This window comes from Lithobates pipiens, unplaced genomic scaffold, assembly GCF_037356315.1.
Source record: "Lithobates pipiens isolate NorthernLeopardFrog02 unplaced genomic scaffold, aLitPip1_a1.2 Scaffold_16, whole genome shotgun sequence".
Taxonomy (NCBI): Eukaryota; Metazoa; Chordata; class Amphibia; order Anura; family Ranidae; genus Lithobates; species Lithobates pipiens.
In genome coordinates this window covers 8,407,634-8,420,846 of record NW_027507748.1, presented here as the reverse complement: position 1 = coordinate 8,420,846, position 13,213 = coordinate 8,407,634, and the positions used below count along the sequence as shown (strand labels likewise).

At 50.0% G+C, this 13,213-nt stretch overlaps 1 protein-coding gene across 2 annotated transcripts in view; it reads left to right on the top strand.

The window, feature by feature from the left end:
- The window catches only part of LOC143981580 (butyrophilin subfamily 2 member A2-like), a 64,783-nt gene that overhangs the window by 32,729 nt on the left and 18,841 nt on the right, over positions 1–13,213 (top strand). For both annotated transcript variants that reach the window (XM_077479548.1, XM_077479547.1), the window contains one exon: positions 9,667–9,945. In XM_077479548.1, the coding sequence (XP_077335674.1) occupies positions 9,667–9,945 (279 nt within the window). The remainder of the gene's footprint in view (positions 1–9,666; positions 9,946–13,213) is intronic.

Below are 13,213 nucleotides of genomic sequence, written 5' to 3'. Positions count from 1 at the left end.
TGGACTTTGACAAGGCCACACCAAAACCTAAATTTTGCTTTGTTTGAACCATTCGGTGGTGGACTTGCTGTTGTGTTTCGGATCATTGTCCTGCTGCAGAACCCAAGTACACTTGAGCCTGAGGTCACGGAACTGATGGCTGGACATTCATGGTTCCATCAATTATTATGGTACGTCGTCCAGGTCCTGAAGCCCAGACCATCACGCTACCACCACAACCTTTGACTGTTGGTATGATGTTCTTGTTATGAAACGATGTATTCGTTTTATGCCAGATGTAACGGGACGCACACCTTCCAAAAAGTTTACATTTTGTCTCATCAGTCCACAGAATATTTGCCCAAAAGTCTTGGGGATAATCAAGATGTTTTTTGGTAAATGTGAGTCGAGCCTTTGTGTTCTTTTTGGTCAGCAGTGGCTTTGGAACTCTCCCATGGAGGCCATTTTTGCCCAGTCTCTTTCTTATTGTTAAATCATCAACACTGACCTTACCCGAGGCAAGTGAGGCCTGCAGGTCTTTAGATATTTTTCTGGGTTCTTTTATGACCTCCTGGATGAGTTCTCGTCGTGCTCTTGGAGTAACCATCTTTGTGTACCACTCCTGGGAAGGTTCACCACTGTTCCAAGTTATCTCTATTTGTGGATAATGGCTCTCACTGTTGTTCACTGGAGTTCCAAAGCCTTAGAAATGGCTTTGAAACCCTTCCTAGACTGATACATGTACGTTACTTTGTTTCTAATCTGTTTTTGTATGATGCCACTTCCTTTAGTTCATTTTTACCCGTTTGACGGGTTAATTTTTTCATTTTAATATGTGTTTGGCAAATTTGTGTATTTTTGCTGTATGATTTGTATTTTGTACTTGTTTTTTTGCTTTTCGTTGTTGCTTATTTAATTATAAAGTCTAGTTCTGCGATAACCCCTTCAGCCCCGGAAGAATTGTCTGCCCAATGACCAGGCCATTTTTTGCGATTCGGCACTGTGTTGTTTTAACTGACAATTACGCGCTCGCGCAACACTGTACCCAAACAAAATTGACGCCCCTTTTTTCCCACAAATAGAGCTTTCTTTTGCTGGTATTTGATCACCTCTGCGGTTTTTATTTCACTTATATTCACCGACCGACACAGCTTCTCTCTAACTAAATGGGTTGTATAGCCTGCCATTAGTAGAACTAGGAAAAATTGTTATACAATACACAGAACTTTTAGTCCCGCCCCAGGGGGGTGGACCCTGTGCTATTAACCCTCCCCACTGCTCCCAGCAGATTCAGTTTTTATTTTGACTAGTACGGAGAATGACCTAGGAACCCTGCGAGCCCTCTTGGTCCATGTTTTTACTGCAGGCTTGATGTTTTTTGCACAGGATAGAAGATCCCAGGATCTTTCATCAACTGCCGGCTGGGTGACAGGCTGGTTAATGATTATCCTTGTAGTCTCCCCAGTCCGGCCACCGAGCGTGAGCAGGCCGCAGCTAAGGCTCGGCAGGCCACGACATGCCTCAGCTCCAGAGGTGGTCGGTGAGCTTCAATGCTCCGGGATATACATATGACTGGGCTACTGCTGTCTGGATCACAGTATACCGGGCCAGCAGCTACCCTGTAACTGTGCAGGTGTAGGTCTGTGATGGAATGTCTCCCAGCTCTTCAGGACTGGTAAGTACGGCTCTCCCTGCTTCGGTGGGGGGAGCAGCTGGGCATTCCCTGGGGGGTCGATTCAGGGGCCACCTCACCTCCCTATCTTCTCTCCCAAGTCCCTATCTCCCCTCCTTCCCTCCTCTGACGGGGGTGGCTGCATGCGCTGTGTGTGTGTGTGTGTGTGTGTGTGTGTGGGGGGGGGGGGCTCGCTGGATTCTCACCTGTGGGGGGCTCTGTGCGGCTGGTGTTGGTCCTGGTCTGGGGGGTCCCAAAAGGGTCTGTGGAGGTTGTTCTGGCTGTAGGCAGGCAGCACTGTTCTAAGTTTGTTCTGTCACCTCATGGCGCTGTTCGTGGCCATCTTGGATGTGGGAAAGCCTGTATTCCCCTTGTGAGCTTCAGCAGCCATTTTCTTTAGAATCTCCTATTAGTTACATTGGCGGCCATTTTCTTGAGGCCTGAGCGCTCTTTTCCCTGCAGTTCTCTTGTGGCAGCATTACATGTGCTCTCACTTGCTGTTTCCTGTGTCCACTGTGTGTTCAGGATGCTGGATGGCTCCTTGCTGAACGCTGAAGCTAGCTCTGCAGAACGTTTCACCACTGTTATAAGCAGCTGCTGCTGACACAGTTTTCTCCTCTCTGCAACTGGGAACCTCCTAGGGACTACAGGCACTGCTAGTGGCATTCACAGAGGCCCCAGGGTGGTGAGTATAGCGCTAAGTACCCCCCCACGTGGCGGCAGCAGCAGGAGGGTGGGACCTTCACTGTCCTAAGTCCCCTAGGGTCTAGGGTCAGCATGGCTTCAGAAACTGGTGTTTTTTTTCCCCGAAATCCAGGCTATAGCAACCGGGTCACCTGCGGATAGCGCGGTACGCATGGACACCCTGACGGCGGTCCTTGACTCTTTTGTTGCTAAGATAGAGGAGGCACATGGGAGGAAAGGTGCACGTAAGAGGCCCCTGCCCCCCGTCCTCTGGGGAGAGCTCTGATGCAGACTCGGCCCTGCTTTGGCTGGTGACCCCTGCTCTGACCTATCAGACGAGGCTGGCCAGGACCGTTCGGACAGTGAGGATGATTCCCCGCCTGGGTCCGGGCACGACAAAGCACTTGTTGGAGCACTTATCACAGCTGTGCGTGATACCCTGAAGATTCAGGAGCCAGCGGATCCCTCTGCTGATGTACCGATGGGTCCCACAAGCCGCCAGCACGTTCACCTAAGGTATTTTTCTTATTTTGGTAAATTCATCTACAGGGAATGGGGTCGCCCGCAACAGACCTTTTCGGTCCCCAAAAATTTGGCGGTGCGTTACCCCTTTGAGGAAAGTCTTCTCAAAAAGTGGTCGGCTCCTCCGGTCGTAGACCCCCCAGTATCCAGGTTAAATAAAGTAACCACGATCCCGGTTGAGGCGTCTCCTGCATTCAAGGATCCCACAGACAGGAAGGCCGAGGCGGTGGCTCGTTCCTTGTTTACGGCTGTACTGGCATCCGCACTGGTGTGGCAGACACTGACTGAGTGGGCAAAACGTTTGCACCGCAAATTGGGAGAGCAGAACACCTCCCCTGTCTGCGTAGAGCTAGCAGACCAACTAGTGCATGGCCTTAAGTACATTTGTGACACGGCCCTGGATACTCTCCCCCTGTTATCAAAGCCTTCAGTGTCAGCTGTGGTGCTGAGGTGCCTAATTTGGCTAAAATGCTGGTCTGCTGACCAGGCATCCAAGAATGCCCTGACGGATCTTCCCTTCCTTGGCGAGGCGCTCTTTGGAGCCTCGTTGGATGACATTATTAAAAATGCCACTGGTGGTAAGAGTACACTACTCCCACAGGCCAGGAAGGCTAAGGAGCCACGCCGCAGGCAAGGGCCCTCTTTTTCCACTCACAAGCAGCTTTTTTGTCCGCCCCCCAAAATGCCCCCAGCCTGACAGGACGCCCACGGACGGTCAGAAGCGTCCCTGGAACCGCAAGCCTAACAAGCCTGCAACCAAAAGTGCTACTGCATGAAGGTTTGCCCCCACCCACTTATCGGGTGGGGGGTCGTCTTCGGGAGTTTGCAGCCCGTAGGACCTCCCAGTTATCCGACCAATTGGTCTGCGATCTGATTTCCACAGGCTACTAGATAGTTTCTCTCTTGGCCGCCAAACAGATTCTTCTCCTCCAGCATACCCATGTCCCCAGTTTGCCGGGAGGCCCTGTTAGGGGCGGTGAGGGACTTGCTGAATCAGGGGGTGATAGTACCGGTTCCAGAATCGGAACGCTTCCAGGGGTTCTACTCAAATCTGTTGTTCCCAAGAAGGAAGGGGTACATCCAATCTTGGACTTAAAAGCCCTCAATCACTTTGTAAAGGTGCAGAGGTTTAGAATGGAATCAGTTCGCTCAGTAGTCGCTGCACTCCATCAAGGGGACTTCCTGGCATCCTTAGACATCCAGGATGCGTACCTGCACATACCCATTTGCCTTCAGCATCAAAATTTTCTGCGTGTGGCAGTCGGGGAAGCCCACTACCAGTTTGTGGCTCTTCCTTTTGGCCTGGCATCAGCCCCCAAGTCTTTACCAAAGTACTGGCTCCAGTATTGGCGTTGCTGAGGTAGCGTGGGATCGCGATCGTGGGTTACCTAGACGATCTCCTGAGAGCATCTTCCACCTCAGAATTAGAGGAGGATGTGGCGATCACCATGCAGACCCTGCAAGAATTTGGGTGGCTATTAAACCTAAAGAAGTCTGTGGTTATACCAACTCAGTGTCTGGAGTATCTGGGGTTGCTTTTGGACTCCAGGGAAGCAAGGGTTTTTCTCCCCTCAGACAAATTGCTGACTCTCAGATCTGCGGTCAATCTACTGTTGAACCGCAAGTGGTCGTCGCTCCGCTTTTGCATACGAGTGCTGGGGCTCATGGTAGCCTCCTTCGAGGTAGTACCTTATGCCCAGTTCCACGCCAGAGTCCTGCAGAAGGAGATATTGACAAAATGGGGCAAATCTCCGTTGTCCCTGGTCCGGCAGCTCCAGGTGAGCCAACCAGTCAGGGATTCCCTGATCTGGTGGTTGAGGTCCCCAGTGATTCAGTCCGGAAAATCATTTCTTCCTCTGAACTGGACGGTGATCACTACGGACACCAGTTTGTCCGGCTGAGGTGGAGTGATGGGGATTCAGTCGGCTCAGGGCCTCTGGTCGACAGAGAATGCAAGTTGCCAATCAATCTGCTCGAATTGAGAGCGATCAGGCTGTGCCTCCACACGTGGTTGACGTGTCTTCAAGGATGTCCGACCAGGATACAGTCAGACAACGCCACGGCTGTGGCATACATAAATTACCAAGGGGGAACAAGAAGCTCAGCCGCTGCTCGGGAGGTCGCTCACATACTTCGGTGGGCAGAGCGACATGTTCCGGCCCTGTCAGCCATTTACATCTCGGGGGTGGAAAATTGGCAGGCGAAACTATCTGAGTCGTCAGATGCTGGACCCAGGAGAATGGGCATTGCATCCGGAGGTATTCCAGCTGCTGTGCCTGAAATGGGGAATGCCAGATGTGGTTCTCTTGGCCTCGCGTCTCAATCGGAAGGTGCCGAGATTCGTGTCCAGGATGAGAGATCCGTGGGCAGACGCGTCAGACGCGCTGGTGGCTCCGTGGGATCAGTACCGGCTGATCTACGCCTTTCCTTCACTAAAACTGTTGCCACATCTACTTCACGGAGAGGAAGCCGAGGGCATTCCAGTAATCCTGATTGCCCCAGATTGGCCTCAGCGGCCCTGGTACGCAGACCTGGTGCGTCTGGTGGAAGACGCTCCCTGGCGACTGCCACTGTGGGAGGACCTCCTATCTCAAGGTCCAATCTTTCACCCTGCTTTACCATCTCTGGCTTTAACGGCATGGCTATTGAGAGCCAGGTGCTGAGGAAACGGGGTCTGTCAGACTCGGTGATTCCAACTATGCTGAGGGTGCGGAAATCTTCTTCTCGGAAGATATACCATTGTACCTGGAAGGCCTACATCTCCATGTGTGAGGAGAAAGGGTGGTATCCACGCTCCTTTTCTATATCCAGGATCCTGCTGTTTCTTCAGCAAGGTGTAGACCAGAAATTGGTATTGAGCACCATCAAGGGGCAAATTTCAGCCCTGGCTGTCTTTATTTTTTTCAGCGACCCCTGGTGTCTCACTCATTAGTGAGTACCTTTGTTCAGGGGGTACGACATGTAGTCCCTCCGGTGCGTCCTCCGTTACCCCCATGGGATTTGAATCTGGTGTTGTCGGCGCTTCAGAAGCCGCCGTTTGAGAATATCAGGGAGATTCCTCTGCTGACTCTTTCACAGAAGGTGGTATTTCTAGTGGCCATCACATCGGCCAGGAGGGTTTCGGAATTGGAAGCCTTGTCCTGCAAGTCGCCTTATCTGGTCATCCACAGGGATAAGGTGGTGTTGCGTCCGCAACCGTCCTTTCTACCAAAGGTGGTTTTGGCTTTTCATATCAATGAGGACGTTGTTTTACCATTGTTGTGTCCTAAACCGAAGCACCAAGGAGGTGGCCCTTCACGCTCTCAATGTGGTTAGGGCTCTGAAGGTGTACTTGTCTGCCACAGCTCCCTTTCGGAAGTCACTCACTGTTTGTTTCGGTGGCTGGTCCTAAGAAAAGCATGGCGGTCTCGTCGGCCACCATTTCCAGGTGGATCAGACAGATTGTAGTCCAAGCCTACGCCTTGAAGGGGCAGGTGCCCCCCTTTCCAGTCACAGCCCACTCTACAAGGGCAATCGGAACGTCTTGGGCCTTCTGACACCAAGCGTCTGTCGCTCAGGTGTGTAAGGTGGCGACCTGGTCATCTGTCCATACGTTTACCAAGTTCTACAAGGTAGATGTCAGTGCATCTGCTGATGCTGGTTTTGGCCACAAAGTTTTGCAGGCGGCCGTGTAGTTGCAATTGAGTTTTTTTCCTGTTTTTTTGATAAAAACGCAGTACTGTTTTGTTAATGCACTGTTGCATTACTTTCGCAATGTTGCAGTCTTGGGGATCATTCCTATTGAGGATACCTGGTTATATGGTGTTGTTTTTCCACATACTGCTGTTTTTTTTGTGGGTTTAGTTTCACTAGTTCCCACTTGCCATGGTGGATGAAGTTTTTATGCTGTTTTTCCCACCCCTCGTTTGGCACTGCTCGGAGACGTCCCATGTAGTTACAGAGGAGTTGTGTCAGTCGGTGAATTTAAGAGAAAATAGGATTTTTGTACTCGTAAAATCCTTTTCTCTGTAATTCACCGACCGACACAGCACCCGCCCCTCCTTTTTTCTACGTTATACTGCTTGTTATTATTATTATTATACAGGTTTTATATAGCGCCAACAGTTTACTCAGCACTTTACAACATGAGGGCAGACATTACATTTACATTACAATTTGGTACAAGAGGAATCAGAGGGCCCTGCTCGTTAGAGCTTACAATCTAAAAAGGAAGGGGCAATTGATACAAAAGGCAATAGCTGTGGGGGGGATGAGCTGATGGAAGTAAAACAGTGTTAGTTAGAAGCAGGATAGGCTTCTTTGAAAAGAAGGGTTTTCAGGGATCGTCTAAAGATGGATAGTTCAGGGGACAGTCGGACAGATTGGGGTAGGGAGTTCCAAAGGATGGGAGAAGCTCTGGAGAAATCCTGGAGGTGAGCATGGGAGGAGGTGACAAGGGAGCTAGAGAGCAGGAGGTCTTGAGATGACCGAAGAGGGCGGTTTGGTTGGTATTTTGGGACTAGGTCAGTGATGTAACTAGGGGCAGAGTTATGGACGGCTTTGTAAATTATTGTTAGTACTTTGAATTTTATTCGTTGGGTGAGTGGAAGCCAATGCAGGGATTGGCAGAGAGGGGTGGAGGACACTGAATGGCTGGTAAGGTGGATGAGTCTGGCAGCGGCATTCATTATGGATTGAAGGGGGGATAGTCTGTGTAAAGGTAATCCAATGAGGAGGGAGTTGCAGTAGTCGAGGCGAGAGATGACCAGGGAGTGGATTAGAAGCTTGGTGGTGTCATTAGCTAATAGGGGCGTATTCTGGAAATGTTGCGGAGGCTAAGGCGGCATGATTTGGACAGGGCTTGTATGTGGGCCTGAAAGGACAGTTCGGAGTCTAAGGTTACCCCTAGCACCCTGGCATGTGGGGATGGACTGATAGATGTGCCATTAATCTTGACAGAGAAGTCAGGGGAAGGGGCACGTGGGGGAGGAAATATTAAGAGCTCGGTTTTAGATAGATTAAGTTTGAGGAAGTGGTGTGACATCCGGGCTGATATGTCTGTTAGTAGATCAGCGATGCGTGAGGAGATTGATGGGGTGAGCTGAGGGGCAGAGAGGTAGATTTGGGTGTTATCAGCATATAAATGGTAGTGAAAGCCATGGGAGGCTGTCAGCTGACCCAGGGAGGACGTGTAGATCGAGAATAGTAGAGGTCCAAGGACAGAACCTTGGGGGACCCCAACAGTAAGAGGAGTTGGAGAAGAGGAAGTGGAGTTGTAAGTGACACTGAAGGTGCAATGAGATAGGTAGGATTCAAACCAACGGAGAGTGCACTCATGGAGACTAAGCAAATTTAGTTTTTTTGAGGAGGAGGGGGTGGTCAACTGTATCAAAGGCAGCAGAAAGGTCCAAGAGTAAGAGTATGGAATAATGACCGTTGGTTTTGGCTGTTAGTAAGTCGTTAGTGAGTTTTAGAAGGGCAGTTTCTGTGGAGTGCTGTGGGCGAAATCCAGACTGAAAAGGATCAAGAAGGTTATTTTCAAGGAGTTTGGAGGCAAAAGGGAGTAAAGAGATGGGTCTTAAGTTGTTAAGATTGGTGGGGTGTAGTGAGGCCTTTTTTGGTATGGGAGTGACTAGTGCATGTTTTAGAGGGTTGGGGAAGATGCCAGTAGAGAGTGAGAGGTTGAAGATATGAGTTAAGGAGTGTAGGATTGAGTCAGATGGTGACCGTAGTATTTGAGAAGGAACAGGGTCCAGGGGGCAGGAGGTTAGGTGGGCATTAGAGAAAAGTTTAGCGACTTCCTCTATAGTAGCTGGGTCAAAAGAGGAAAGTATTGATTGTGCAGGAGGACAAGGAGTGTAAGGTGAGGGAGATGTCTGTAGAGCGGAGATCTCAAGACGAATCGTCTCAATCTTATTTTTGAAGTGATAAGCAATCTCCTGGGCAGTGAGTAAGTTAGTGGGTGGGGGTAATGGAGGACGAAGTAGAGTGGTAAAGGTAGAAAAGAGTTGACGGGAACTGCGTGAGAGGGTGTTAATGAGAGTGATAAAGTAGGTCTGTTTGGCAGTGTGGAGGCAGGAATGGTATTTTTGGAGGGCAGATTTATATTGGCTGAAGTCTTGCTGTGACTTAATTTTATGCCACAGACGCTCAAGAGTTTTTTGAGGCTTCTGGTATTGTCTGTCTGCCAGGGTTGTAGTGGTCGAGGCCTGATTCTGTGCGTAGAGAGGGGGGCCAAGGTATCCAGGGTGGATGACAGAGAACTGTTGTAGACAGAAGTAGCCAAGTTGGGGCAGGACAAGGAGGAGATTTTGTCGTAGAGACAATCTGTAGCAGAGAAAAGAAGAGAAAGGTTAAGATGGCGAAGGTTTCTACGGGTAATAGTTTGGCAGTTGGAGGGTAAGGAGGAGGCAGACAAGGAGAGATTGAAACTAATAAGGTGGTGATCAGATAGAGGCAAAGGAATATTGGAGAGGGTGTGCGGAGTGCATAGGTAGGAGAAGATGAGGTCAAGGCAGTTGCCAACAGAGTGAGTGGAAGCGCTTGTCCATTGTTTTAGATCAAAAGAGGAGGTTAGGCTCAGCAGCTTAGAAGTAGCAGGAGCGTTTAGCTTGTTGAGGTACTGAAGCTGCTGGGAGCAGTCGGGAGGGTTGATAGCACGGGGCCCACCCCCCTGGGCCCCAAATGGGGACTGGCAGTGGAGTGGACTTTCTGCAGGGCACAACAGTGAGCATTTATTATTTTAAAAACACCTGGGCCTTTTATGTATAATTTTTATCAAGATGTAAATTTGTTGTTCTATTGTAACATTAGGTTTCTCTTCTTTTTAGAATTAAATGCAGAAGATCCTGAAGTTACTGCCATTCACATTGATGGGAAAAAGCGTCTGAAGTGTATCGATATTGGTGTATTCCGGAATCCCTGGGTCAGGTGGTACAATGAGCATGGCACGGATCTGTCCGAACATGGAACACGGATGATAACTGACATCAGTAATGGGCGGAAGATGGTGGAGTCCGTGCTGAACTTGGATGTGGAAAAAAATAAACCGTACTTCTGTCTGGTGAAAGAGGGGAGACTAAAGAGGACCGTCCGAGCTGTGATATCAGGTATTATGTCCTAACAAAGTCTAACATAAGGGGGGAATTGCAACAAAGAAACGGGGAGAAATACCAGAGGTGCAACTAGAAGAACCAGACACAACCAGCTAAGAAAATCGGTAGAAGGTGAAGGCCACAATTGAAACATCTGAATAGACAGCTCTTGAGCCTGGAGATTGGGGAAATTAACACCTCGATGTAAATAATGTTCTGACATCCTTGTAGTTATAGGTAAAGATTAACAAACTCTCACCTCATTGAGCCTCAAACGAAAATCTTTAGACTTGTCCAGTGCGAATCCAGCAAGAGACAAGAGATGTGTACACATAGAGAGAAAGACAAATTCCTTCTGATAGTGTGTGTTGTGGGCTATGTTCACATATAAAATTGTAGGTGTCTATTCAAGGGCTGACTGGCATCTTTTTGGCCCAGGGGACAAGAACAACCCAGAGGCCCAACTCTCTTCCCTCTCCCTCTTTCCTGCCTCCTCCCGACCCCATCCCAGGCTGAAGCTCTGCTCCAGGTACTCTCTGCTCACTGGGTGGATCAGGCTGGATATCACCTGCTGCACCGACTCCAGGTTGCTGAACTGGCCGACATGGGGTGGCCAGGGGCTGCAGCGGGGAGCCAGGGTAGCATGGCTGGGGTAATTGCCCCCCCCCCCCGGTGTATTAAAGTATTGTGCTGTCCCAGGCCTGACTAAACTTGTGCACCTCTAATATAGATATGATCCACCCCTGCCTGTCAAGGACACACCCCTTCCAGTTTAAGACCCACCCTAAAATTTTCCAGTGGGGACACCAGTTCTGAGAGTTCTGGGGGGCAATAAATTCCCTTAATTTGCAGAGATTTCCTCTCACTTCCTGTTTGGTTATGGGGCAGGAAATGAAGTCTCTGCAATGGGACAGGAATGGTAAAAAAAAGAAACTGACAGGCGCTATAACCCTCCCCTACTCTATCAAAAATCTGCTTTATGGGGGTGCCAGATCCATTTGTCTCCCAGCCCAGTCCACCCCATAAGACTGGCAGTACACTTAAAGTGTATTGCAAGCCAGTAGGGACTCTTTTCATGCTGCCCCCCCCCCCAAAGTGCCGCCCAAGGCCTGGGCCAAGATAATATGTTGCCTGCCCTCACCCCAGTCCGCCCCTGCTCCACACTCCTCTCTTGTAAATACTGTCCAATGTCATATTCTCCACATTCCTCTCCTGTACATACTGCCCACTGTCATACCCTCCACACTCCTCTCCTGTACATACCGCCCACTGTCATACCCTCCACACTCCTCTCCTGTACATACTGCCCACTGTCATACCCTCCACACTCCTCTCCTGTACATACCGCCCACTGTCATACCCTCCACACTCCTCTCCTGTACATACTGCCCACTGTGATATCCTCCACACTCCTCTCCTGTACATACCGCCCACTGTCATACCCTCCACACTCCTCTCCTGTACATACTGCCCACTGTCATACACTCCTCTCCTGTACATAATGCCCACTGTCATACCCTCCACACTCCTCTCCTGTACATACTGCCCACTGTCATACCCTCCACACTCCTCTCTGTACATACTGCCCACTGTCATACACTCCTCTCCTGTACATAATGCCCACTGTCATACCCTCCACACTCCTCTCCTGTACATAATGCCTACTGTCATAATCTCCACACTCCTCTCCTGTACATACTGCCCACTGTCATACCCTCCACACTCCTCTGCTATACATACCACCCACTGTCATACCCTCCACACTCCCCTCCTGTACATATTAAAAATTTATATTATTATTATTTTTAAACTATTATTAAAAGACATTTCTCTTATATTCACCGACCGACACAACACCTCTCTGTAACTAAATGGGTTGTATAGTCTGCCATTAGGAGAAACTAGGCAAAATTATTACACAACACACAGAACTTTAATCCCACCCCAGGGGGGCGGGCCCCGTGCTATCAACCCTTCCCACTGCTCCTAACAGCTTCAGTTTCTATTTTGCCTTGCAAGAAGAATGACCTAGGAAACCCTGCTGGCCTTTTGGTCCATATTTTTGCTGCAGGTTTGATGCCTTCTGCACAAGATGAGAGATCATGTAATCTTCTATCAACTGCCGGCTGGGTGACAGGCTGGTTACTGATATCCTTGTAGTCTCCCCAGTCTGGCCATCGAGCGTGAGCAGGCCGCTTCTAAGGCTCAGCAGGCCACAACATGCCTCAGCTCCAGAGGTGGTCGGTAAGCTTCAATGCTCCGGGGTATACATATGACCGGCTACTGATGTCTGGATCACAGTATACCGAGGCCAGCAGGCACCCTGTAACTGCGCAGGACTGGGTCTGTGTTGGAATGTCTCCCAGCTCTTCAGGACTGGTAAGTACGGCTCTCCCTGCGTCGGTGGGATGAGCAACTGGGCATTCCCTGGGGGGTCGATCTTCTCTCCCAATTCCCTATCACCCCTCCTTCCCCCTCTGAGGGAGGTGGCTGCATGCGCTGCGGGAGGTGTGTGTGTGTCACTGTTTCTCACCTGTGGGGGTCTGTGCGGCTGGCGTTGGTCCTGGTCTAGGTCTGGGGGTCCCAAAACATGTTTATGGAGGTTGTTCTGACTGTTAGCAGGCAGCACGTTTTTATTTTTTTGCTCTGTCACCGCAGGGCGCCGTTCCGGCAGCCATCTTGGATTTGGGAAAGCTATAAATTCCCCTGGTGAGCCATATCAGACGTGGCTGACCAGGACCGTTCGGATAGTGAGGATGATTCCCCGTTCGGGTCCGGGCGTGACAAGGCGCTTGTTGGAGCACTTATCACAGCTGTGCATGATACCCTGAAGATTCAGAAGCCAGCGGATTCCTCTGCTGATGTGACGGTCCCTTTTGGGTCCCGCAAGCCAGCACGTACACCTATTTGACTTATTTTGACAAATTCATCTACAGGGAATGGGGTCGCCCACAACGGACCTTTTTGGTCCCCAAAAATTTGGAGGTGCGTTACCCATTTGAGGAAAGCCTTCTCAAAAAGTGGTCGGTTCCTCTGGTCGTGGACCCCCTAGTATCTAGGTTAAATAAAGTAACCACGATCCCAGTTGAGGGGACTCCTGCATTTAAGGATCCCGCGGACAGGAAGGTCGAAGCAGTGGCTCGTTCCTTGTTTACGGTTGTGGGGTCAGCCGTGCGACCTGTACTAGCATGCGCACTGGTGTCGCAGACACTGACTGAGTGGGCAAAACTTTTGCACCGCGAATTGGGAGAGCAGAATGCCTCCCCTGTCTGCGTGGACCAAC